This window comes from Bacidia gigantensis, assembly GCF_019456465.1.
Source record: "Bacidia gigantensis strain McMullin 20006 chromosome Unknown contig_231, whole genome shotgun sequence".
Classification (NCBI taxonomy): domain Eukaryota; kingdom Fungi; phylum Ascomycota; class Lecanoromycetes; order Lecanorales; family Ramalinaceae; genus Bacidia; species Bacidia gigantensis.
The window spans coordinates 827,529-854,266 of NW_025408598.1; the positions used below are offsets into that span (position 1 = coordinate 827,529).

A 26,738-nucleotide genomic window follows, 5' to 3' on the forward strand; every position below is an offset into this window, starting at 1 on the left:
CAGAAAAGGCTTAGTCGCTTCGCGGCCTTTTCTTTGAGCACGCCTGCTCCGGAAAGTCGTGTAATTAAGATTTTCAGCTTCGTGGCAAATTTCAAAATCAATCAGATTACCCCGGTCTCCTGCACCCAATTTTTTAAGATTTGAATATCTCTCTTTGCTCGGCGCGAGTTTTCTATAGAATCTCGGACCGAGCGAAGAGAGATGTTCAAAATACGAAAAGTTGGGTGCAGAAGACCGGGGTAATCTGATTTGAGATTATTTGTAATCTATTACTAAGCAGACTAAGCGTTTTAAACAGGAAAATACTGTAAAATACGGGCTAGCCCCCCAGCATTGGGTGTGTATGTAATCTATCTGAGCGGAAGCGAGATTTTGGTATTTTTAAGTCAAAAATACCAGATTTTGGACTTTCCGGTGCAGACCCCCTGCGGGGACTTACATCAACACCACTAAAAAGGCCCCTAGCAGGGGGTCTGTTTTGGAGACAAGCTGGCTGCCCGGTTGACCTCTAGATCCAACGCCCTCCTCCCATATTTGAAGACTCCAACCCCTTGATTACTCTTTATACCTCCACTCCTACCTCTTCACGTTACCACAATAGAGCGATGATCTTTTGCCTGTCTTAGTACTTGAGTAGCCAACCTTACCTCCCATTGGCCGGTGGAGCCGCACCCTGTGGCCCCTGTGGTCTCCTGGCAGCCTCTCTACCTTGAGCACCAGCTCTCCTTTGGCTGTAATAATCATCAAACCCGTTCAAGCCCATGAATTTCAGAACACTCACATTAAAGTCCGACTTCCCATACTGACCGTCAACATTAGTGCCCAGCTGGGTACGGCCGTGAACGCGTATAGCACGTATCCCAAATAATCCAACAACCCATTTTGGGCCAGCCATCCATCAAAGATATGAAACATGCCCTCATACAGAATGCCCCCCTCGTACTTGTTGCTTGTATGCAGGGCCACCATGTCACTCGTGGTGGTAGTGGTGAAGTTCAGATAGTTAATATACACGTCGGTCTCCCCACCTACAGCAGGCGCCGGGCGTCTGATATGCCATATAGTCGGCGGCTTCGCGCTCCAGACGGCACATAGTACGCGTTCATTGTCACAGTTGATGATGCCTAGTTTTGGGGCGAGCGCGTCGGCTGCCAGAATACTAGCGGTCTCGTTCCAGTTGACTTCGAGATTGTGGCAGTGGCCGCCACAAGTCTTGTTTCCCCCGTCACGAAGACCATCCAGTCTGTAGGGCCTTTCTTGTCCGCACTCGGGGTAAGGAGAGGGCGGTAGTTTGACATAGAGAGTGAGTGGACTTTTAAGGCGGCAATTTTCGCAGCGGATTCGCTGATGGGTGACTTCAAGGTTGGTTTGGGCATATTGGGGATGGCAGTGAGACCAGGCACGGTGGGGATGGCTGTTGGTAGATACTGTTTCGCAGCAGAGAACCAGCCTTTTGCCTTTTCGCCCAAGGGTTGTTGCGCCTGGTCGGCAGTGGTGAGGGCTGGAAGGAGGAGGGAGAGGAGGAGTGTTGGATGCATAGTGGTAACCGTGAAAATTGAGTGATGGCGAAGCGGTAGCGACGATTGCTCGAATATGTGCAAGAGGCAGGTTTACAAGTCTTTACAGATAAGAGAGGACGGTTTTCACAACGGGTGTCGACACCTATACGTTAACAGCGCGATTATTGGCTTTCATCTCGCGCGATTCTCAGGGTTTCTCTCCGGCAAGACATCCCTGAACATCCCCCTATTGGCGGCGGGACTGGCCCGAGACATCCCTGAGTAGCGCGGGGTTATGATGTAGTTAGTTCGATGCATTGGGGGCCAGGATTGAGCAGTCGGAGAGTCAACATCGCAAGCGCGTACGAGGGAATAGGCATTGTCCATCTTCACATATATACTACCTAGTCATCTACATGCGACTGATTGCTTGAGTCAAGTCGTCCGCCTCGATCACTTTGCACGGCCCCTGACCACTTTCCGGCCGCCCATTTCAGCATGGCATATTTATATGGCAGAGTTGTTGTGCTGGTGTTACTGTTTCTGAACACCATCAGCTCTGCGCATGTCCTTGTGCCACGCCAGGAAGGTAGGTCACAATGTAGCTCAATGCACTCGAGCCTCCTTTACTGATACGAGCATTGTGCGACAGACGCTTCCACCACAGATGCCCCTGAAAATGAGGCCACTGCGACGAGCTCGTCGCAGTCGGACTCCTCCACCACTGGTACCGAAACAGCTTCTTCAGGCACAGCTACCGCTGAATCTACCTCCTCTTCACACACTACCGTACCAACGCATATCGGTACCCCGCTCAATGCCACTAATGACCCCAACAAGTGCCACAAAGACCGCAATGAGACGAATGTCTTCTGCAAGCCAGTGACGGGACAGAAGCTGGACTACGATGCTGCCTACATTGGTAGATACCTTCCGTCACATTTCGAATGCATATACTCTCACTAACACGATATCCGGCAGTTTCTTGGGATCCCTTACGCAACGAGGCCAATTCAAGCAATATCGTCGAAATCTACGCCACTTCTTTCCTTGAAGAGACCACTGAAGGTTGGCCTTTAATACAACATTCTGCCCTTTACCGTTCGCCCAATGTCCCCAATGCAAACGGAGAGACTACTATAGAAACATCAAAAGCTTGGCTCAATGGCACCAAGCTCGCAAACCTCACCATGCGACTGGCCGTCACGCCCCCACCTGAAAAAGGAGCCCCAGAGTCAAAGCTTGGTCCCTTTATCCTACTGATGGATACCGCTGGCAGTAATTCTACCTCGCCCTCGTCAGAGAGTCATAACAAGAAATTGGGCGAGAAAGTCGGCATACCCGTAGGGCTCATCCTTGTCCTCATCGTCATTGCTGGGCTTGCCTTCTTCTTCATCCGCCGCCGGCGTCGAAATGCAGATTACCTGAGCCGCAAATCTCATACCCAACGGACGCAATCGGGTGGTGCGGGCGGGCTCGTAGGACCTCTGGATCGTTCGCACAGACGTACAGAGAGCTTCCATGATGAACCAACCAGAGGCGTGGAGTTGCAAGAAAGACACGGTGATCGGGGAGGCAGTGATTGGGGATGGGGCAGTCCGACGAGTCCCACTAGAGGGAACGTATTTCGAGAGGAAATTGGGCGGCAGGAAACCGGGAAAGCAATATAAATGCAGACGGTAGACCCAAAGAGCTTGAATAGGCGACTGCAGGCAGTGGCAGATGTCGTATACCGCTGATATCAGAGACTACATGAATGACAAAAAGATACCTGTAGATATGCCTTGTTGATGCTGGATACCTGGAATGATATGACTTTCGCTCACAAAGGCCTCCAACGCCGCATCCTTCGAAGTCTGCTTAATCTTCTTCGAATGCATTCCGCCCATCCCGTGCCTATCATTGTATATCACCAATCATGCTCATCCACAGACTAGCCTTCTTCCGCCCTCTTCAAAACCCCTCAATATGTGTCCCCAACCCCCTCTCCCTAGCGATCCCCACCACATCCTCCCCAACACAGATATCCATCAATCCCAACCCCACACTCTTATAAATCACATTTCCCTTAATCAACCAGTTCTTCAGCCCCTTCTCTCCTTCCCCTCCCATCTCAATCTCCCGCATGCTCGCCTTCTTCACCATCATAAGCTCTCCCACCTCCACCAACTGCTTGGGCGTGATCCCCGCCTGCACCACCTCCCCGGCACCCTTGAGGCACTCCTCGAGCGAATCCACAATGATGACCCTCCCCTCATCCGCATGCCGGTGATGGTGATGTTTGTGATCCACCGCAACCGCTTGCTGCAAGATGTCCGGATGCAGTTCGACCATATGACTCCTGTAGCTACCAATAGCAGCAATGTACCTCCCCTTCTTCCTCCCCTCCGCATGTGTCAGGATCTCCGCTGGAAACAACGGTTCCGTGCTTGGGGTGGTGAGGAAAATCGCATCCGCTTTCCGCACATGATCCTTTAAATGCTGGTGCCTATCCTTGAACTCGGAGCTCAGGATCGAAAATTGCACCTTCGGGTTTCGTTCCCGGATATCTGCCCACTCGTCTGACGTGTAGAAATCGTGCATTATGGCCTTCGCCCGCGCGAAGGACCGGTTTATGATATCTACGTGATGGATGTGAGGGCCTTTGAGGAGGAGGGCAAGGCGAATGTGCCAGCGCGCTTGCATGCCCGCACCAAAGACGGTAATGCTGTGGACCTTCTCACGCTTTGTCAGGATGACAGTGGAGCCGAGAGCGGTGCGGAAGGCGGTGAGCTCTTCTGCAGCGAGAAAGGCGTAGGGATTGCCAAAAGAGTCGAGGAGCGTGAGGGAACCTCGTGGGGTGGTGGACTGGGAGGAGGTGAGGGAGGGGTTTGTAGAGGCGGGGCTTGTGATAGAGGATGAGGGAGTATAAGGGGTGTTGCTTTTGGTGCTAGTGTTGGAGGTTGTGTGGGAGAGTGAGGCATTGGTGGAAATGGAGCTGGCCCGCGAAGGGCTTTGAGGGGCTGGAGAGCTGTTCCGAGAGTCGAAGGAGGAGTTGAGATCGAGACTTGCTAGGCTGGGGGTCTTGGTAGCATTCGGCGGTGATGCGAGAGATATGATCTTGACACCTTTGCTTGTGTTCGTGGCTGCTGGCATGAAAAGCGTCGTCTGCTTGTTTGGGCCAGGTATCATCATGCGTTTCGGCTGGTTGCCGCTGCATCCAGCGCATGTTTCTTGCGACCCTTTCGAATAGTCGTGCATGGCATCACAGAGATTCGATTGTAGACGCTCGATATCCTCCTTGGAGAGGGATATGAGGAGAGCATGGATGTCGGCGTCAGACAACACGGTGAGAGGCATGGCGTCGTGATTGCTTCGTAGGAATCTATGGTTTTCCTGAAGGAGAGGAAGCTGACAGTACTGCAATCACGCGGGCTCTGGTGACGCAAAACAGAGACGGGGAAGAAAGCGAAAGAGGCGAAGAGAATGTGATTATATATGAGCAGAACCGAGGACAATGCTAAGTCCGCAGGACGCGTATGTAAGCAAAAGGTTTGCTTGGAGGGGCACAATGCCCCACCAACCAGCACCAGAGGGAGAGATTTGCCGAACGAATCAGTCCTTGCCCTCGTCACGGAGTTCACTGAAGTCAGCGAGTCGTCATTAGGGCCAAGCTTGCAACTGTGAAGTCAAGAAGCAGATTCAGCGCCTCAACCAGACATAGGATTGACCCCTGGCTGTTCCCGTTAAATGAAAAGCATTCCTGAATCATCCCGGAGTGCGCCCCATGATTCTACCAGTCTACCCCTGTCGACGGTGAGGTACTGTGGAGAACATCAGTTGATGAACACTAGATCGATCTGAACACCTTCGATACCAGTTACTTCTTGTCTTGGTGTCTTGGAAATGCGAAATATTAGGGTACGCTCATTTTGAGGAGCGTGACTGAAGAAGAATACATATCGGTGAACTTGCTCCACAGGAATTCCTCATGGCGAGTAGACTTTCCACCAGCCCTTTGCGTTCTCTCTTCTGTGTGGGGTTTGTAAGACAGCCCATAACAGGCTTAGAACGTCAACCAAATTGGTAATCCAGATGTCGGTATATTTCCTTACCTGACCTCGAGGGCTGTAAGATTTAGGGCGGTCATAAATGTGGATGGGAACTTTGCAGTTGAACATGACTATGTCGAATTTTCAGTCGAAAAAACTCACCTGAAATAAGTCCAGGGTGACTGATGTCAAGTATAGATGACCGAAGCTATGTCAGCCTCGGAAAGAATCATGGGGAAATCTAAGCTCCAGGACCTGCTACATATTTATAGTGCTGCAACAAGTGACGGAATACAAGTAACGAACTTCGCCCTTATGCTGGTGTGCTCAAAGAGCCAGCGCATTTCACGACAAGATAGATTGTGAAAATCTTCATATCCAATGTTATCGAGGATTTGCGGTCTTTTTGACAAACTACTTTCCGAGCTTGGTTGCCTGTTTCTCACTTTGGGGAACCTCAAGTTCTTCCAGTGACTTTTCATCAGCTCACAAACATATTTTATCTCGTTAAAGCAAGGTTAAGCCGTATACCGATGTTGCACTAGACAAGTGACAAAAGAGGAATATGCTCCCAGTCACTCGTAAAACAGACCGGAGTCATCGATTCAATGCTCGTTGATTGAAAGTGCTCAATTGAAGTCTTTGATATTATGATTGATGCATGAATTTCTTACGTATCTCATAATAGAATTGCCGCAACTGAGTGCCGCAAAGCGTTATGAATGCATTTCGGCTTCGAAACGGCAAAAGATTCTTCCAAAGACTTGGTTCAAGCCTGGCGGCTAAGTATTATCGAACACGGGTGGAGGCAGGCTTTTCCAGAGAACAAAGCACGTGGTTTGTTATCCTTAGGTAGCCCTCTTTGACGAAGAGAGGGTTGGAGATAAGGCTGACATCCGAGCCAACAAAGTATTGATGGAGCTCTTTCAACAGTTGTGCGTGCGGAAGCAATGGGTTGAACATTTCTAATTCTTCGTATTGTGCTGCTATCATGAAGTAAGTCTTTCAATCATGGTGTGCTTTCTCAGAATCTCGAGCACTAGCCTGCAAACGATATTCAGTGCTCAAAAAGCATATCATTTTCATGACGGATGACTGCTCAGGAAACATGAGAATTCGCTAAGGCAGCTTTGCCACAAGTGACCTTGGCGAATTCCTCTCGACGTCTACTCGTCTAATGCATCTAGGGGCTGCATTGTCTACAATGGTGGCAACAGACAAGTAGGGAGAAAATCTTCACAGAATTTCGACTTGGGTGTGATTCCTGACACAAGCTTGCTGCAGCTAACCGTGATAGAATACGGCATCCACAGATCTGCCAACTGCGCACATGTGTCCACCAGTGCTGCCGTACATTGATGCTAGTAGTGAGAAAGCCACAACGCATGCTTACTGTCGCATCTAAGACATCAGAGGTCGTGAAGATAAGGTGGCTTTGGTTGCGTTCATCCGTGTCAAGGCGGTTTTGCGACCAACTCATGAAAACAGAACTGTGATTCTCTAGTAGGACTGAACTTCCTGTTGCGGAACGGAGTGATAGGCAGTGGATGTTCACGATCCCTTTCACCACTCGGAATGACGGTGCAGCACGCTTTCGGAGGTATTCATAGCGCTGGGTGATCTTCGACCAGTAGATGCAGTGACACATAGCCGGCTGTCAGACTCACACTAGTCATGTAACGTCTGTAGGTCCTGCTAATCGAATTCGAAGCACAGCAGCAAGGTTGGCTAGGGAGGAGAAACGGAATCAAGAGAAGAACTTTGGCTGAATTTGTCAGCTGAATCTAAACATGGAGAGGTGGCCCCATCCTTTGTTTGTGAATGGACTCGGTATTTCCTCACCCACACTCAAGCTCGCCTCACCCTGGTGACGCAGCTTGATTGCATTTGTGTACAGATTTGTGACAACCGCAAAGTACATGTAGTATTTTCGATCTGAAACGGACTAGGTATGCACATCGTCAAGACTGCCCATCTCAAGAGCCTTGTTGCCTATGTTTGACGGACCTGGACAGCTGTATAATACGGCTACCTGCCGCTCGTAAAAGGCTCGCGCTTGCGAGAATATGACAGATCCTTGAGAAGATGATCGATCGCCCATTTCTTCACATATCGTGTGTTGTACTCGCATCTGTAGCTTCGATTCAGCATGTCACGTGCATTGGCTTTGCAGTTCCTGCATTTGCCGTCGTCCACACGTGTGTTCCGCGTCAGAGCCCGAGGCTGTGGTATCTGGATCGATCTGTTCCGCATGCGAGATATCAGTACACTCGTGAGGTTCCCAAAACCACCGGGCACAATCTATTGCTCGGTAGCCTTCCACCTCACGTCCTTACCGATGTCCTCGGTAAACTCGCATTTCCCATCACAATGCTGGAGACCGTTACGAGAAAGTCACGATGTTCCTGCAGATGTCACGATACACAATGAGTGGTGTATGTGGCTGACAGATGCAATTTGGACCAACCAACACCAACCTAGACTGAATCGAACGTCAGTATGGTGATAGGTCCCCGTCAATTCCAATACACAAGCGAGCTTTCACTCGGCCACAGAGCTCTTTGGTTCTCGGCCGTCCTTGCCTTTTCGTCAGGCTTTTGTCATACTTCGTTTCGCAGTAGCTTGGTGGGAAGTGAATGGCTTTTCCCCCTTGTTCTGAATGATTGTCTTCCGCATAGTTGCATTATGGCGGGTCACCTCGCAGTCTAGACGAGTATTTGCTGTTTGTCGCCAGAGTGACATCCTGGAAAGGCTGCTGGAATTTGAGATAAAAAGACCTTTTAGACAACATAAAATGATGCCGGTCGTGTCCAACGAGGCATCTGATGCTCAGCTACATTGGCAAGCTGACTTCCATCCACATCGAATATTGTTAGACAGACAGCCCTGGCACAATGTCAGTTCCGCAAAGTTCTTCTAAGTGGGAGTTGTTTGCCAAGCTAGGTCTCGACGAAAACAGTCTCGTAAACAAGGAGGTATACCTCCAGATGAAAGTCAGTACATTCCGAGTCCATGACAATAAAAGTAGTCCCTGATGAAGACCAGACCGAAGCTTCTGAGGTTTACCAAGCACAGCTTGCCCGTCAGAGCAATTTACGTCCAGATTGCCAGAGCGAGAAAGAACCTTGGTCGCATTCGCAGTTCACTGAAGCAGCTGTGAAGAAAGCCATAGCGCGAATATACGCAAAAGCATCCGCAATGACATTGCCCTACTACCAGTACGGGGAGACGGAGGGCGATAATTGGGTCATCAAGTGGATGCTGTATCACGTATGTCGCTACCGTGACAACAGGAACAAGAAGATACGCGGGCGAGGGCACAACGATGCTGAGGAAGTTGAGGCCACTTCTCCAAACCCTCCTGGTAGGTTTGCCCCTAGGACTATGGTATCCCAACAAAGCAGAAGTTGACATGCATCCCACGATAAGTCTCGGACCGTGAAAGGGAGCCACACCGCAGAAACGGGCTTCCATTTGATCCAGTGACGGATTCATGAGGCTTTAGTCAGTTCTTCTGATGAGACTTTGGAAGGAGATGCACATCTTTCTGCCATGAGCGGCCAGGCGGGTTTCAGGACCGCTGACCAGACCAAAACCAAAATGCGTGGTTGTAGATGAGGAAAGATGATCTGTGTGGACAATTTTTGGGTAAAAGCTACGACCTCTTGACGAGAAATTGATCCATCGGCTTGAATTTGCCCCGCTGCCGACTCTCTGGCTTGTGATTTCTTGTCATATGCGTTATTGTGCTGACCCGAAGTCAACTGCTCCCGGTCACTCCTACAGTTCCGCTGCAGAATAGAGCCACGGAACCAAAGTCTAACGAGTGACGATTCTTACCAGGATATAGCAAACTCAAGTTATGTTTCCTCAGGAGACTTTAGCGGAGGGTTACTACGAGGTCCTTAGCACCAATACCCATTTCAAGCATCAGTCTTCACATTCTTTCACAGTCTTGATAGTTATGCTGCACTTCACTGCCTTATGAGCACACAGCTGCATGTTGTTCTGAGCTTGCGCTTTGAGACTGATGATGGCTTCCAACAGGTTCAATTGAACCGAAGAACAAGATGTGCCGTGACAAGCCACCCATTCACCCTTTGTTAGACATGAAGCAGCATAACCTGCTTACTTTCATGAGGTAAAAGCGGGCCGCAGTCCAAGGGGTTTCGGCTGCGAAAATTCACAGCAGCATTCTTCATCACCATCCCCTTCTGCTGATCACCCTCAAATGGATACCTTTATGTCACGCTCAATCGTCCTCGTCGTCATCCTTGGACTTTCTCTTCGCTTTTCTATCATCCCTAACCTGCTTCATAGCCTTTGTGACTCGTTCATCTTTGGCGTCTTCTTTCTCATCCCAATCAACGTCGTATTCGCGTGCAATTTGTTTGATGTCCTTCCGATAGCTGTTGGCTTCGTCGATGAGCGACTCCCACCGCGGCAGATCGAAGCCTTTCGATTCATATAGTTTCGATTGTCGACGTGAGATGGTCAAATTCAGGGCTGCTCGATAGGATACCTCCCTGTTATTGTATAGAAACCAGAGATAACCGCCAATAAGGGTACTCAATCCTACGAGGTAGGTGACGGGCTCCATCACCTGTACATTTGAGCGTCAGCCCAAGCACTGCCATATTGGAGAAACCTTGTCCAAAGAAAGATCGATGCGCGATATGGGCAGGAGGGTACTCACATCCCAACCAAGGTCAGTGTAAAAAGTCAAATAGTAAACTACAATCCAATAGCTCACGAGTATTCCCCCACCCGCCATTGCTACACGTTGGGCGCCACGATGCGCGGCCATGTCGCACTCTTTCTTGATAGCTGCCATGTCGATAATTTTGTTTGCACTCGTTCTGAGTCGTGAGCGCAGGAAATGCGTGCGATCGTTGAATGATGGGACTCCGACTAAGATCTCCTGCGCTGCGCCTTCGATTTCGACCGCGAATTCCTTACTTCTTGCCGCATCCCGAATGAAATCGCCAATCTCCGTGGATGGAGACCAACGGATGAATTTCTCGTCAGCGCCCTCTCTTTGTTCCTGCTGGCCAAGATCGCTGTTGCTCTCAGTTTTATTCTGCGGTGCCATCTCTGTGTCTGTTCCCTTATCCCTCAATATCCCAGTCTTTATGGTCTCCCCGTCGACCTTTGTTGCTTCGAGTTCACTTTCTTCTTCCGTCGGGTCAAACATATCCTCAGGGGTATCATCTTTCTTCTCACCAGGGGCCTTTGGCTCGATCTTGTCTTCTTGTGAGTCTTCTGCTCTGAAATAAACCCTAGGAATCTTGTCATCCCCATCTGACCCTTTGATAAGCGGGACTTCGGACTGTATCAATCGCTCCAAGTATGAAAGGGGCTGTTGAGGATGTACTAAAAGTGCTAGAGGCTCGATGTCCTTCCTGTCGGAATTCTTGTCCAGAGTCGAAAGCGGCAAAATCAGTTTCAGAAGCCGGGATGGCGTAGTCAAAAGCTTTCCTATGGCCGCCTCAGCAAAGGTGTCGCAACAGGAACCTCAAAGCCGAGCCTACCCTTTACCATTGCGCCTGCAGACCTCGGCCGCCTGACAGGTGGTAGCTGAGACCCCTCGCGATGCCAAGGCGTCCTAGTCTGCTTTTCTTTCTCCTGCCCGACGGCATCTTCAAAGCCCCCTGAAGTCTGTGCTCTGATCTGCCGCTGACAGGGCGAATTGACTTGGTGTCTGGAGCCTTTGCACGCTAGAATCGCGGTTCCTGTACCAAGGTGTAACAGCCTGTTACCTGACGTTGTTTTGCAAAATGTAGACTTCAAGGTAGCATGGCCATTCACTAGAAGAGACGCCCAACATGGTCGGAGATACTTCGCTGTCATCGAACGTAGCTTTCACATGCAGTAGAGAGCTGAATACGACAGACACAAATGCATCGAACCATTCATATACATTGAACGAGAAGGGAAATTGCTCGATAGCCAACGCTAGACCTTCTGGGTCTGACAAACCCACCTGAATTCAAGTTTTGAAGTCTATGATATTAAACGCGATTTTGACGCGGCGTCTGCTCACTTCTTGGCAACCCCTTTTCCCCAATAAGGTAGTTAAGCTAGAGCACTCTCGCTTTATGAGAAATTTGCGAATATTTTGACAGAGAAATTGTTTAACGTCGGTCAAAAGATTTTGATTAATCTATCTTAGTTTGATCGTGACTGTCGTCAATCCCCGAATATCTCATTTGAACGCTATGCTAAAAAGGACTAGCGAATGTCTTCAATTGAGAGCTTGCCGTGTCGATATTATATTATGGCTCAATGCAGAAGGTCGATGTCGAATGCTCAATTGGAAGGCCACAAACTCGCTCAAAAGATGCCTGGAAGCAGAATTGGCCACCAGAAGAATGCTTGTCTCCTCTCGGGGAAGCGACCTCTAACGAATGGTCTATGTGGGTCATGATAATCATTAGTCGTGTCGTAAAACCGTCAGTCATCCATAAGATGCACATGCATTGTGGTAGTACAGTCGCGAAAGGCATGATTGGCTCGGGCTCAAACATGATCAAGGCTATTTCCTCCGTAGGCTTTGTACGAGCGATGATCCCAAGGTAAGTTAATAGCGTCCACTTCGATGGTGTCTCGAGCTCCTGGCGCGGTTGCTGCTACCACTACTACTGTTGCCGCTGCTTCCGCTGCTCCCCTTGGGCCTATGTTTAGGCTCGTAGGCGGTAAAGGCGGCAACACTCGTTGGGCTGCTTTCACCGCTGCCAGTTCCGCTCCTGGAATCATCCGAGTATGTACTGGCCCTTTCAGTACCAATGGCAATGGGTCTTCCCTGCACATTCTGGCCTCTTCCTTGGTCCTTGGGATGCATACCGTCATTACGAGAGAAATTTTGGCATCTCCAGTAGGCTTGCATGGCAGCATCCTCACGGGCTAACGGTACGCTGTCATGACCAGGATCACTCTGGTATTCCCTGTTGTTGACACGGGCAACGCATGCAAAACCCGCACGTTGTCGGAACAATGTGTATGAAGGCTCGGGCCATTGCCGTCGGTAGCACAGATCTATACGACCTAGAGATCAGCGTCTTCCCAATTGAATGGTCAGTTGAAACATGAAACGGAAGCCCTCTCAAGCATCAGGGGGTAAGACAATGTAGGGTTGCTGCAAACTCAGATCCAAAGATTCCGCCTATGGGACGGCTTCGGGATGTTTTCTTGACCAAATCGAAAAAGGAAATCGGAACCAATTGTGGAACGCCACTTCAAAGGGGATATGCAGCGATGAGAGATCGATTCATGCCAGGCATCCGATTCGAAGATACATTTAAGGTACTAGTGGCCGCCACATCAAGGGAAGGCACTGACTCGAAAGGTACTCCTGATAATACCCCATCCGGGATCAATGGCACTTGTCCAAGCGGGTACTTGAGAAGCTGGTGAGGTCCAAAGGGTAGCGTCACCAGTAGTCACGACGGTCCTTGAGTCGTTGATACCCAACAAGTTCACGTTGGACTGGCCTTGGGTATTTATAATGCACCAATGTCAATGTCGAGGTCTAGGCTCGCTTAAGTCGGATAGATGACCCAAGGAGAACGTGGTCGGAGAATTGGATATGCAGATTAATCTCGAGGTGTGAAGGAACGAGATATATATGAACGCACTTCGATTACGCAGAAAACAGAAGCACAGTGGAGAAAAGATCTCTCGCCAGGCATTGGTAAATGGTGAACCTACCCTGCAGCAGCATTTGCTGTCGGCCGCTGAGTGACTAAGAGGTTCAAGCGACAATGCGTTGGCGCACGTTTTGCTATTGAACGTAACCTAGAGTCAATGGCCATTCGCTAGGGGCGCTGAGCAGGCCGTTGACCTATGAGAAAAGTCGAGTCTGGCCGATCCAGGCAAGGAAAGACAACTGATTGACGTGCAGCTCCGCAGATATCATTATAACCGTCACGACACTAGTGATGCGCGTTAGGGGCGGGCGAGACGCCTCGCCGAGAGATGAACGGTCTTCATAGGTCCAGTCCCTGATGGTCGGTATCGCAAGTCTTCAAATCGCATAGGCAAAGTAGTTTGGGTACTTCTAGTCGACATGACTCCATTTGACCGGTGTTCGATTCATCGATTGTCTGACATAAAACGCTCCAGAAGGCAACCCCTTTGGCAGCGTGGCAACGACCGATTGAACGGAAGCTCCGACGACGGAGAAAATTCTTTGGTAGCGAGTTGGAATGCGAGCGCATACGCCTAGGCATTAGGTCAATTTCCTTTGGTATCTTGAGAACAGGAGGTACTTTCTGACAGGTCCGAGAGTTTGTGCTAGTTAAGCGCAGCGACAGTAGCCCAATTTCGACGACCAGAGTCGAACAACCATGCCGTCGTTCGCTTTCCCTTTGAGACATCTACCCCCGCAAACAAAGAGGTTTGCGTGAGGATTCCGCGGTAATGGTAACGTAGATCGGCAGACAGGCAAATCCAGGCGTGGAACCAGGCTGAAGCTCCATGCATGCTTTGATGAGTTGGCAATGCGCTTGTAGCGCAGGCATGCGTTGGAACGCTGTTTTGAAAAAGCTAAGATGCCTCGGAGCCAATCCAACCTTCGGAGAAAGGCCGTTAGACTAAGGACTCGCGGGGCAATTAATTATGTCTCCACGCAGGTTGCCAGGGTCCCCACAAAGATGATGGCTAGTATGAAGCCAAGGTGTTCCGTACCAATCGTGAGCTGCTGCGTGTCTGACCCAAGCATATTCAGCCTTTTGCGTCATGTTGTCCGTCTTATGTCCTATGCTGAAGTTCAGGCTTGTGGCGACTTTACCGTCTGGTGTCTCAATTCCTCACTGAATTGGGGGCGCTTTTCCCCTCCCGATCTAACGATCCATGGTACGGCTTGCACGTTTGACCCGGCATGTGGAAGTCATGTAGCTAGGATCTGGGCTGCTTTCGATCACGCCTGCTGATTGAGTGCTTGCCACTAGGGGTTCAACATGATCACAGATCCGTTCGGAGCATGCGTTCACTTCACCGAGGACCTTGCAGGCCGCTAGACTGCATTGTTCAGAATACCAATTGAATTAAAAAAAGAATCGGGAAACTCTAGGGCGTTAGCCTGGCGCTACATACGGCAGGCTATATTGTTGAACTAGTCTATATTTCTGCTTCTTATTCAATTCCTTTTTCATGCTTGACCCACTCAAAGCTCATTGACCAGTGGCATTCTTCGGATAAGCAGATACACAAGGTGCGAAACCTCAACACAAAAGCCATATGGCTGATGCCTACATGCTTCTTCAAAAGCCAGGTTTGGAAGTAAAATGTGCCCGCGTACCTTCCACTGCTTCCCAGGGGATCACATATATAGGATGAACACCTAGTAAAGTGTCTTGTGGCTCACACCATGACTTTTCCTGCGTTACAAATTCTGCACCAGGGCCTATTTGCGATGTCCACTCGAAAGCGGAAGTCAAAAAACTCGATGAGTTTAATCCTGCAGATTCTGGAAAAGCGTTGCCGTGCTGGGCTGAGCTCAACCCTGCGAGCGTGTAGCAGGAATGATACGCATCTGGCTGCCTTTACACCATGGGTTAGTCAAAGGCCGGCTATGTTCGAAGGCCATTGGGCTACACACGTGCTTGGCTTATCTCTTAGACCTCCCATTTCAGCCTGACAGCAGCAAAGAATGTATTTTACCAAGCCTTCTTTGCTGTACAAGCTGTCGACACTGGGTCGAGGGAGCATAGTTGTTCTCCGAATGGCTACTTCAAGAAGTGGCCAGCACCCGCCTACCCAGTGGCTGTAGCACCCGTCGACTAGCTTGTTGGTGCGACCTGAGAAACCCCCTTCTGGGAAATACTGTCGAGAAGAGAGCCAGGAGATCAGCAGAGGCACATCTAAGTATCTGTCGTACATTAGCTTCTATACAACATTGCAGTTGCTTCTCTGCCGTACCTTTGCAACATCTCGTCTGGTGGTCCAAGTATGCATAAGCTGGCCAGCACACAGAAAGCATATGCACCGTGAGCCTCCGTCTGCGGCGCCCCAGATATACCGCCCTCAAACGTTTGGCAGCGAGATAGATATTCGGGTAGACCATCCATAAAAGTAGTAAGACCATGAGCCCGTGAAGGGGCGCCGGAGGGCAGCTCGAGAGGTAGCCCCAGTAAAGAAAGGATGACTAGCGAGCAATAAGCACCTCTCACGTCCTCTTCGCCCCCTACACACATCTTGAAACCCCCATCTGCCTGTTTGATTTGGCCTAGCCATCTCCACCTGAGGAGACTTTGTCAGTTTATATACAATTACATCACAAATTTCCATTGAACTTGCAGTGCGCGTCGATCTATTAGATCAAGAGCTTCCTCCCCACCTACCATTGCCAGACTCAAGACGGCAGCATAGCTAGGCGCAGCGTGTGATAGAAAGCCATGGCCTCCCCCAAAGCCGCCGCCTGCATTCTGAGCGGGCGTGAGAGTCTCAATAACACTAGAGAAACGTTACACGCTTGTTTTCCAGCACTAGAATCAAGATACCTTTGCCTGTACACAGTCACATCTTGGCCCAGAGCGCAAAGCCCTGTCAGACACCAATAGAGTATCCAAGGTCTCGAAGCGTCGTATGCGATATGGGTTGCGTTGTGAAGACGGTCTTTTAGAAAGGCAGTATGGTCGTCACGCCTCAAGTGCGGGACAGATAAAGGATCGTCTGCAAGGAGGGGCAGACACTCCTCGACGACTTCGTCTTGACGAATGGACGTCTCGGTGACGAGTTCATCTTTGACAGGTGAGGCAAGTTCGAGCGGATCTGTAGACATGTCGCGTTGTGTTCTATCTTCAAGGGCTCGGCATCTAGAAGTCTTACGTTGAAAAGCTACTTGTGATGCTGGCAATGGTTTGAAACGGAACAGTCTCTGCCGCCGCCTATGGAACGAACGCTGCATTGCCGGCATAAAGACATGACTTATTATTGTTGTCACAAATGGCCTTTTCGATATGACGGATCTTTACGTCCGAACGCTTTCCCTGCCAAGAGTCAAGCAGAAACATTGCCATTTACGGTGAATGGCGCCGAAGGAATCGATCATTGAGAACCTCCATTCCTCGCAAAGAAAACCCCACATGTCGCAGATGTTGACGCGTGTTTGCGACAAGACAAGAAGAGCGTGGTCTAGTTCTACCGTACACAATACATGAATTGCTACGCAAGGTCGTTCGATGAGCGGCCCAAAAGCATCTCATTGGGTAGCATGCATGATGGATTTGTGCTGACTGCCTGCTTTGCCCAGAAACAATAATCAGGCCCTGACGCAGGGTGATGGACTGATTCCAGAATGGACCTCATCGTCACCATCTCCATGATCTCTCCGCTGTACCTGTTCGACGGGATTTGACGCTCCCTCCCTCTCCCTTCCGTACCATGAGACCTTACTATTCAATGGTGAGGCTGGGCTGTCATTCGCCAGGTCGTTACAACGTGGGTGCTGGCGTTGCACTACGATCGGATAATCGAGGGTAGGGTATGATGGGCATGGCGCCTTAAACTCAAGATAGAAGCCCTTTCCGCTAGCTGCATTGAGCTCGACCCTGATTGGCACTTCTGCCCTAACCTGCAGGTGGGGACTATGGCAAGAAGTGGGAGCGACTTGCAACGCTTGACGCTTCTCTCTCACCGCCTTTTCCTCTCACCACAACCCCTCAAGCTTTCTCTACTAGCTTCCCCCCGGATGCAAAGCCACCTCCGACTCCGTCTGCCCCTGCCAGCGAAGATTCCACGGTCTGACAAGTGGTCTTCTCTGGCAATGGCTCTTCCTTCCTGACTTTCGCCACTCCATCTTGAGTCAGCGAGCGGATTCTGTCCCCTACCATGGCGGACTCGGACCTCGCTGGCTTCGGGTATGATGCTCGAGCCATGCGATATCCATATTCGCCCCGGATAACATGGCCGCCCCCTCCCGCTGCCCAGCAAATGGACTCACCGCAACGGCAAAATATTATTGGCGCCAACGCCAACGCCGTCAAGCGGTCCACGACTCCACTTCACAATCAACGGATCAGCCTCCAGCCAATGGTCCAGCCAACTTCGATGAGACCCCAAAGCCAGGGTTACGATCAAGCCTACAATCGCGTCCTCCCCCAACAAAACCAGACGGGGTTGCCGTCCCAGGTGCCAACCCAAACTCACTTGCAGCTTGACCAGCATACGGGGCAACAGCATGGTTTCCCAGCTCAATACCGAAATCCTCCTGAGACTTACCACCAGCCCATGAATACCCAACAGGAAGCGCCGGCGACTGACCAGTCCAATGCCTCAAACTGGTCATACTCACCGCAACCTGCTACGAGTCAAGCTTACCCTCTGAACCCTGCTTACGCCCAAGATCTCAACAATCAGAATTACTTTGCTTACAGCTCTTCACCCATAAGCTTGCTCCCCGAACAAAGTCAGTTCGGTGCACCCATCAATACGATGGATAATTCATATCTCGCTCTGAACAATGACATGGACAACGTGCCCTTCAATTGGCAAAACTTTGAACATCACCTGGCTAACTATCCTATCAACCACGGCATGTCGAATATGCCGATAGGCAGTCAAGGTCTGCCTAATTCCCCGACTGATACATTGTTGGAGGTGCGCTCGCTTTCAAGCAGCGACAACGGTTGGGCATCTGTAGATTATTCCCAGGGCTTTGACGGCTCATATTCGGATAACCAAGCGATTTTCAATCCAGGCGAAACGCTTCACGGCAGAACATTCTCCGACTCCTCATATTCGGATGCTGAGAATCACACACGTCTACCATGGGGCAGTTATGTCGACGTGGCTTCCCATGCAATTGGATCTCCGAGTAGTGACGGAGTTGGAGGATTGGATCATCATGCCGAGGTTCCCGACGTTCTCGATGAGGTGTACATTAAGCAAGAAAAACAGCCGACTCCAGTGTTAAGCTCGTCGACAACAGCTCCAGTCAAGATCAAAATGTCAAAGTCCCCCGAGCGTTCACCAATGTTATCTAGCAAAGTGTCCCCGGGACGTAGACCACAGAGAAAGAACAGCGTGAAAGCGGCAAAATCCGCCATCAAGAGGCAGTCCCAAACTGTCAAAGGCGAGAGTGACAAGCGAGTCGGAAGAAGGAGAGGTCCCTTACGACCGGACCAGAGAAAACAAGCTGCAGATATTCGCAGGTTAGGTGCTTGTCTCCGTTGCAAGTTCCTGAAGAAGACAGTAAGTCAATATGGCCCTTGGCTAAAATATGCCCTAACTTGATCGGCAGTGCGACACAGGCGAGCCATGTCATGGCTGCTTACCTTCTCACGCACGTCTCTGGCAGGTCCCCTGCACCAGGATTGATATCAAGGAAATCGGCTACTTCATGAAGGACTGGAAAGCGGATTACGAGCGTCATGTCAGCCTTGGCTTTTCTATTGACAACATCAAAGGCTTTGCAAACCCCGAGAGGACACTTTTCATCACCCACGGATATGGCCACCTGTTACCAGTCAAAGCCCGCGAAGTCTACGTTAGAGACGAGCGATGCTTCGGTCTTGATTGGGTGGAAACCATACAAGATCTTCCTACGTCACATAAGGTGAATACTGCTAGGCTATCTGCTGGTATGGAGGGCATATCGGTGACCCTCCTATCTGATTATTTGGATGCACATGTCGAGCATGGGTTTGAAAACTTCATCGACGAATATTTTGGAGGCACACCTTTCGTGACGGATATGTTAAAGACAATCTATGCTTACTACCAGCGGCAACAGACCACAGTCATCAAAAAGGCCTTGAAGTTCTTGCTAGCATATAACCTGACTCAGCATGTAACGATGGTCGAGGGTATCCCAGATGAGGAGGGCTTTCTGGGCAGAATTTACGACCAGGATTCAAAGTTCTATGGCAAGACGGTGGCTCCCGTCATGATTCACTTCCAAGTTAAGGTCGCCATGGCCAACATGTGGCGAGTATTACAAAAAGACATACTGGAAGAGCTGTCGTCCATGTATTCGAGTGTCTACTCGAAGGAAAAATTGAGGAACTGGCCTACTATCTTTATGGTCGCATGTATCTTGCTTGCTGTATGGGAGGAGATGCAGTTCGACTGTCATTACCGTGTCCCAGTAAGTCCATAGCCCTTCTCGTCGACGATGTTGCTGATATCTCGTAGGACAAGGACGCAGTGAGCCAATTCTGTACCGATATGGAATCCATTCCTGTCAAGGTTGTCGTTGGCCTCTTCCACGCTATCTCCCAGAAGCTCCCGGCCCTTCAAGAGTGGGAAACGCGAAAACATCATGACGCGCTCGATTCTAATCCAGCCGTTTGTGAAGCGCTAACGCAAGTCCGCCAGCATGTTACGCGACATGGTGCGTTGAAACACTGTGCTTCAGATTTTATCTGCCCTAAGCTAACATGTCTCTAGATCAATACTTACGAACTAGATGTGATACGAAATTCGACTGCGATGATTTCGACTCACTATCCAGCAAATTCATGTCCAAACTGGTGATACGATCACCGGCAAGCTGAACCACCTGGATAGTCACGAAGCTCATGAGCTCCACGTAGCGGCTATGACCTTGGCTACATTTCATTTGATTTGTTTCTTGTTTTTTCTACTTCTTAAAACACAAATTTACCCTCCGCGGGAATCCGTGACTTTTGTATTCGTTCGATACTACAAGCACTTACGACATTTGCGATATGGCGTCAAGCCATTTCCAAAACGGGACCTACGACACCAAGCTGTACCATGACATGACTGGACGGAAGGCTTTTAGGATGGCATTTGCACTGATGGGCTCATAGGATTGGCAGGATCGACTGGATGTATGGGGACTGATGTGGGAAAGCGTGCATTCGATAGCATGCGTGTCGAACATTAAAACATATAAAAGTATGCCTCGTGGTCCGATTCCGTCGCACTTCTGTAACGTCTTGAGCGTAGTACACGTAGTCACGTAGTCCAACACACTGCAAAGTTCATCTTTCGCGTCAGTGTTGTGCTACTCTATGACACAATTGCTTGATTGGGTTGTTGCGTCATTCGAGAGCGTTCCAGCCGATTCGGTCAAGTGTGGCGGACCCTTCGTCGTGCCAAGAGAAGGCTGTGTCAGCAGGCTCCGACCTACAAAACCGCCCACTTTTCACTGTCCTTCCGTCCCTTTCTAACTACCATCATCACTCCTCACCCACGACACAACTGATCATCATTTTACCCAAGTCAAAGTATCTCAGCCCTTCAATACTCTACAATACTTTACACAACTAGCCACCATGCAGATCTTTGTGAAGACCCGTAAGTTGACCCCGCTCCAAAAGTGGCCTTGGCAGCAGATGCTGACAGTCTGCAGTCACCGGTAAGACTATTACCCTTGAGGTAGAGTCTAGCGATACAATCGACAATGTCAAGGCAAAGATTCAGGATAAGGAAGGAATCCCACCTGATCAACAGCGCCTTATCTTTGCTGGAAAGCAATTAGAGGACGGTCGCACTTTGAGTGACTACAACATCCAGAAAGAGTCGACCCTTCACCTTGTCCTTCGACTCCGCGGAGGCATGCAAATTTGTAGGTAGCAAAAGCGTATGTTGACTGTAGAATTTGCTGACCTTTGGCAATAGTCGTCAAGACCCTTACGGGCAAGACTATCACCTTGGAGGTGGAATCCTCTGATACAATTGACAATGTTAAGGCGAAGATTCAAGATAAGGAAGGAATCCCGCCTGATCAGCAACGCTTGATCTTTGCTGGTAAACAGCTTGAGGATGGCCGCACCCTTTCGGATTACAACATTCAGAAAGAATCGACTCTCCATCTAGTCTTACGTCTCCGTGGTGGCATGCAAATATTTGTCAAGACTCTTACGGGAAAGACAATCACGCTTGAAGTTGAGTCCTCGGATACGATAGACAACGTAAAAGCCAAAATCCAAGACAAAGAAGGAATTCCCCCGGATCAACAACGCCTCATCTTCGCCGGCAAACAACTTGAAGACGGCCGTACCCTCTCAGACTACAACATTCAGAAAGAGTCAACACTGCATCTCGTGCTCCGTTTACGAGGTGGCATGCAGATTTTCGTGAAGACACTCACGGGAAAGACCATCACACTCGAGGTTGAATCGTCAGACACCATCGACAACGTGAAAGCTAAGATCCAGGATAAGGAGGGCATTCCACCAGACCAACAGCGTCTTATCTTCGCTGGTAAACAATTAGAGGATGGGCGTACATTGTCCGACTACAACATCCAGAAAGAGAGCACGTTGCACTTGGTGCTCCGTCTTCGGGGGGGACAGTAGGGTTCTAGAAAACGCGGCAGGGTGAGGAATCTTGTCTTTTAGCGGCATCAATAGGGTGCAAGTTTCATAAATTTATGTGGAGAGTGCGAGTTTCAGTAGGAGGCATGGCCTAGGCCTCGATAGCTTCAGATATTCTCTATGAAACTGCAACCAAATCTCCAGATTGCCAAATAGTGTTCTTGATCGTCTTAATCTTCGTATATCCCATGAGGCATCACCACCACTGGAAGGCCTGACAAATCCACCAGCCTGTGGCGATACCTTGGACGAATTTCATGACACTTATTTGCGGGCTTGTCCAAACCGGGAGTTGTGTTCTTAAACTCTCAAGATGATCAATCTCAAGACAAGCGAATATGCCCTCCTTTTTCTTTCACCTTACCTTCGACTTCACAAGTAAGCTATCATTGAACAAATCCTCCAAATGGCCTTCAGAGGAAAGCCGTATTGCCGATCCCAGAAGCTCGGTAGATAGCAGCTTGACTATAGATGAAATACCGGAACACTCTCATACTGGTTTCTCGTCTAAGGATTGGCGGTATGATCGCATCCTACAACGAACAATTAGTATGACTTCAAACGTCATCACAGAGGAACAAGGGAAGCATTCGAAAGGTTTGACTGGCAATCCTCGAAGCTCCGCCACAAAGGGACGATATGAGCCTATAGAATCTACAGAAGCGGAGCTTGGCTTAGGTGTCGTGCGGCTGTACAGAGATGCAGAAGCAACGCCAGATCTTTACGATGAACCTGTGTCGTCTAAGCAAACCAAGACCCCAGATGTATCGTCAAAAACGGACGCAAAGACGACGTCGAGGTTCCAGGATGAGGATTGCACAACGCTTTGCATTCTAGCAGTCCCGTCATATCTTACACCGTCAGACTTCCTTGGTTTCGTTGGTGAGAAGACAAGAGAAGAAGTCAGTCATTTCAGGATGGTCAGGACGGAGAGGAGCAATAGATATATGGTCCTGATGAAGTTCAGAAGTGGGAGAAGGGCAAGAGAGTGGAGGAAAGAATGGAATGGAAAACATTTCGATGGGATGGAGGTACGATAAGACCAACTGGCAGAGGAATCGCAAGCTAATGGGCGTTAGCCAGAGTATTGTCATGTCGTTTTCGTGAAGTCCATCGAATTCAAAACCTATGAGCAGCCTGGGCAGGAGAACTCTTTTCCAGATATGAGGAATGACCCATTTACACCATCTGTTGTCCAGTCTCCTACTGCAGCAATAGCAGTACAAACGAAAGCCCCTCGGTCCACAAAGCCCATGGCGCCCCCTACGCCCGCTCTTATCGAGCTTCCTACATGTCCTGTATGTCTCGAACGCATGGACGAGTCGACAGGTCTATTCACCATTCTCTGTCAGCATGTCTTCCACTGCTCATGTCTGCAGAAATGGCAAGGGTCGGGATGCCCCGTTTGTCGATACACGCAAGACGACGTGAGCGCCAGTAAGTGTACGACACTGAGAGCGTATGATCAGCCTGTGTCGAACGAGTGCAGGGTCTGCCACGCTGAAGAAAACCTATGGATCTGTCTCATATGCGGGCATGTTGGGTGTGGTCGATACGACTTAGCCCATGCCTTTACTCACTTCGAACAGACTGGCCATTGCTTCGCCATGGACATGACAACCCAAAGAGTATGGGATTACGCAACAGATGGCTACGTCCATCGCATCCTTCAAGATAAGAGTGGCGGCAAGTTCGTCGAGTTAGAACCATCCGCTCCGGCTGACGCATCCTCAACTGCCTTCGATCACGACTATGACGGCCTTGTTCCTCGCGAGAAAATCGACAACATAACCCTTGAATACACATCCCTCCTGACCTCTCAACTCGAATCTCAACGCACCTACTTTGAAGAAATCCTCGCTCGAACAGCGGACAAAGCCTCCTCTGCCGCTGCGGCCGCCGACAGAGCCAATGAGACCTGCGCAGCTCTCTCAGAACAACTCTCTACCCTTCAGGCCTCTCACGACACTCTCTTACAAAGTACACTCCCTTCCTTAGAGAAAGACCGCGATCGTGAGAGAAGCCGGGCCGAAGCATCTACCACCCTGGCGAGGAAGATGGAGCGGGAATGGCGTGATGAGAAAGCCATGAACGGGTCCTTACTCGAGCGGGTCAAGTTGTTGGGAACCGAGGTTGACGAACTGAAAGGAAAGAACACGGAGCTGAACGATCAGAACCGAGATCTTATGATGTTCGTTGAGGGAAGGGAAAAGCTAGCGCAGATGGAGGGGGTAGAGCAGGCGGAGTTGCAAGGCGGAACGGTGGAGGTAGCGGAGAAGGAGGAGAAGGGTAAGAGGAAGAAGAGAGGAGTTAAGAAGTAGATTTGCTCTGCGTTGGACTCGCGTCTTACAAGTTTTCCCGTGGATTGCATGGCGCTGGTCGGCTGTCAATTGTTTTTGATGTGCATTTTGGGGATACGAAGAGCTCGATACCCGCTTGCCATCAATTTCAGCATCGACATATTTTGATTTTCATAGGCCTGACAATACGATCTAATTCATTGAATCAATTTCTAGGAACCCAGAACCAGCACAAATTTCAGATAAAGGTGAGCCAGAATAATGCTCTGTATATATTTCCACCACCAGAATGTGCTATCAACTCTCTCTGCATGTAACATCAATTTGTTAGATACCTTCGAATTAGACAAGGTCAAGCACACGTCTCGATGTCTTACAAACATAGTATAATCGCTCAGAAACAAATCATTCCCAGGTTCTGCTCGTCGTCCTCTGTGATATCTCCATCGACATCATGATTCTTGAAAATACCAGTCTGATAGCACTTTTTCCATTTGGACTCGAGATTGTGGATTTTTTTTTTTTTGGCACGTCTTACTCCCTACCGTATTGACGTGCCATATAGATCAGATTCGTCTCGTAACGAAATCAAAGTGTGCTAGTTTAGCCCGTTGCTTGTCAAAGGCAGACTGCATAGCGAAGAGCTGCAAACACTAGATTCTCACAAAGCTCGAAAGAGTCAGCGAGTGCATCGATCAGAAAGGATCTGTAAGTTCCGGTCTATCTTGACTCCGTTCTCGGATACTGATTATCTGAATTAAATTGGTCCCATTCAGCGAGTAGAATTGAGAGATACCTTAGTGCTCCGAATAAATGTGAAATTAATCTATAAATCTTTCCTGATAATGGGATCGTGAAGGCATGAAGAGCGTCATTCTTGATTCCGGCCAAGAAATGAATCGAGCTGTCTGCTTGGGCCTTTCTAGCTCAATATCATCACTGCAATTGCTGACAGAGCCTTTAGTTCTGTTTACAACCTACCTCTTGTGAACCTCATGACCCAGCCGAATTCCAAGCTGAACGCTTCATCATGGGATGATGACTGGATGCTGAAAGTAAACGTTAGGTTTGGAGATCAATTCGATATTTTTGTGAGAGTGGGAAGTATCAGAAAATCCTATAAAGCTAGAATGACCCAGGAAGCTACGCACAAGGGCTGTGATTCTTGAGTGAGAAAAGACCTTAAGTTCAATTTCTTCATCGTGAGTTATGAAAATCATTACAGTATCTATAGCTGAGATCCTTCTTATTTGGTCAGGTGACTAAATGCGAGCAGAACTCTGCCTTTAGGCGGTGCAGTATATGCGTCAATCTGTTCAATATCCGAATCATCAACAATACTAGATCTGAAGTTCGTGTAAATGGCTGCTGTGATCAGCTTCATTTCTACTCACCGTTAATTAGTGATTTTTGGCTATTAGGGTGGTCCACAAACCTTGCATTGCAATGTTGCTTCCGATGCACATCCGTCCTCCACTACCAAAAGCCCAAAACCACCGCGACATTTCTGCTTTCTCCTTCTCGCTACAATCAAGCCAACGTGAAGGGTTCCAAACCTCAGGATTTGGAAAGACCCGTGGGTTGCGGTGTAAGCTGTATGCATGAGCGCTGATTCTGGTCCCAGGAGTCAACGGCGGGCTTCCTGCTACAGATATTGGAGGAGAGGGAGTCTTTCGTGGTTGAGGCCCTGGTATAGCTGAATGAATTCGAAGAGTTTCCATGAGCAGAGCATGCAGAAGTGGAAGCCCATCGATGATTCGCGAATCAGGAAGCTCTCTTGAAGGACTGCTTGAAACACGCTCAATTTGCGGATTCAGTGTCAACAACTCATTTCGCAACGAATCCTGCAGAGCAGCGTTTCGAGACAGCTCCCAGTAGAGATATGTCAAGGTAATCCCGCTAGTCTCATGCCCTGCCGCAAGGTGATCCTATGGAACAAGTCAGAAGATCTGCATCTAATCAATTGTGATGGTACCTACAAGTACCTCAGAAGCCACTTGCAGATGATGTGGACCGAGCGAGGGATCTTGAGCAATTTTACTACCAACGGCCATTTCGAGCTGATCGATCACAACAGCTGCAGTCTTTCGTTCGTGTTCCTCGTCCGTGGAAATTGACTTCGTCCATGACTTGGCTTTTTGGCAGCTTTGAAAGGTCCAATCCTCGATATACGATGTGGCTTTCGCTACCCAAGCAGGAACAATGGGAACGCCTAATCTCTTTGACATGTTTTTGATTGCAGGCAGTTCACCGTCCCAAAATCGAAATGGTCGTCGACTTGCGTATATATCGAGCCATTCTCGCGCGGTATGAGGATCTTGCAAAAAATTTGTACTGTTTCCCAAGCCAAATATGAAAGCATGGATGAAGTCCATGGTAATGGAGTAATTCATAAGCAACATGTCCACCGGAGTCTGTTTTGTGGCTACAGAATCGAGGAAGGGCAGAAATTTATCAAAGATCAAGACCATAGATATCTTTCGAAGATCAGAGGAAGATTGAAGGTAGGACTTGGAGTAAACATTGGAGATCATTCTCTTTCTTATCGAGTGAGGCTTGCTGTCCGCCATAGAGAACATACAAGGGACACTTCCAATTTCAGCAAGGGAGAAAGCCACAAGC

The 26,738-nt window shown here is 49.3% G+C and overlaps 9 protein-coding genes across 9 annotated transcripts; 4 read left to right on the plus strand and 5 right to left on the minus strand.

The window, feature by feature from the left end:
• Window positions 1–643: 643 nt before the first annotated feature.
• KY384_004266 (uncharacterized protein) lies at window positions 644–1,538 on the minus strand (the record flags this gene model as incomplete). The annotated part of the gene is given in 3 exon segments (XM_044812772.1): window positions 644–793; window positions 808–1,212; window positions 1,236–1,538. 3 exon segments carry the CDS (start codon window positions 1,536–1,538, stop codon window positions 644–646), a joined length of 858 nt encoding a protein of 285 aa, XP_044670192.1.
• Window positions 1,539–1,997: 459 nt separating this feature from the next.
• On the plus strand, window positions 1,998–3,169 carry KY384_004267 (uncharacterized protein; the record flags this gene model as incomplete). Its single annotated transcript, XM_044812773.1, has 3 exons — window positions 1,998–2,088; window positions 2,152–2,421; window positions 2,481–3,169. The coding sequence occupies 3 exons, from the start codon at window positions 1,998–2,000 to the stop codon at window positions 3,167–3,169; spliced, it is 1,050 nt and encodes a 349-aa protein (XP_044670193.1).
• Window positions 3,170–3,452: 283 nt separating this feature from the next.
• KY384_004268 (uncharacterized protein) lies at window positions 3,453–4,838 on the minus strand (the record flags this gene model as incomplete). The annotated part of the gene is made up of 1 exon (XM_044812774.1): window positions 3,453–4,838. The coding sequence occupies one exon, from the start codon at window positions 4,836–4,838 to the stop codon at window positions 3,453–3,455; it is 1,386 nt and encodes a 461-aa protein (XP_044670194.1).
• Window positions 4,839–8,542: 3,704 nt separating this feature from the next.
• On the plus strand, window positions 8,543–9,439 carry KY384_004269 (uncharacterized protein; the record flags this gene model as incomplete). Its single annotated transcript, XM_044812775.1, has 2 exons — window positions 8,543–8,917; window positions 9,317–9,439. 2 exons carry the CDS (start codon window positions 8,543–8,545, stop codon window positions 9,437–9,439), a joined length of 498 nt encoding a protein of 165 aa, XP_044670195.1.
• A 343-nt stretch (window positions 9,440–9,782) lies between these two features.
• On the minus strand, window positions 9,783–11,357 carry KY384_004270 (uncharacterized protein; the record flags this gene model as incomplete). Its single annotated transcript, XM_044812776.1, has 4 exons — window positions 9,783–10,133; window positions 10,227–11,008; window positions 11,062–11,262; window positions 11,339–11,357. The coding sequence occupies 4 exons, from the start codon at window positions 11,355–11,357 to the stop codon at window positions 9,783–9,785; spliced, it is 1,353 nt and encodes a 450-aa protein (XP_044670196.1).
• Window positions 11,358–12,128: 771 nt separating this feature from the next.
• KY384_004271 (uncharacterized protein) lies at window positions 12,129–12,650 on the plus strand (the record flags this gene model as incomplete). Its single annotated transcript, XM_044812777.1, has 2 exons — window positions 12,129–12,325; window positions 12,581–12,650. 2 exons carry the CDS (start codon window positions 12,129–12,131, stop codon window positions 12,648–12,650), a joined length of 267 nt encoding a protein of 88 aa, XP_044670197.1.
• A 3,148-nt stretch (window positions 12,651–15,798) lies between these two features.
• On the minus strand, window positions 15,799–16,310 carry KY384_004272 (uncharacterized protein; the record flags this gene model as incomplete). Its single annotated transcript, XM_044812778.1, has 2 exons — window positions 15,799–15,982; window positions 16,030–16,310. The coding sequence occupies 2 exons, from the start codon at window positions 16,308–16,310 to the stop codon at window positions 15,799–15,801; spliced, it is 465 nt and encodes a 154-aa protein (XP_044670198.1).
• A 5,844-nt stretch (window positions 16,311–22,154) lies between these two features.
• KY384_004273 (uncharacterized protein) lies at window positions 22,155–24,137 on the plus strand (the record flags this gene model as incomplete). Its single annotated transcript, XM_044812779.1, has 2 exons — window positions 22,155–22,847; window positions 22,896–24,137. 2 exons carry the CDS (start codon window positions 22,155–22,157, stop codon window positions 24,135–24,137), a joined length of 1,935 nt encoding a protein of 644 aa, XP_044670199.1.
• Window positions 24,138–25,516: 1,379 nt separating this feature from the next.
• Window positions 25,517–26,491, minus strand: KY384_004274 (uncharacterized protein; the record flags this gene model as incomplete). The annotated part of the gene is made up of 2 exons (XM_044812780.1): window positions 25,517–26,044; window positions 26,096–26,491. 2 exons carry the CDS (start codon window positions 26,489–26,491, stop codon window positions 25,517–25,519), a joined length of 924 nt encoding a protein of 307 aa, XP_044670200.1.
• Window positions 26,492–26,738: the final 247 nt, after the last annotated feature.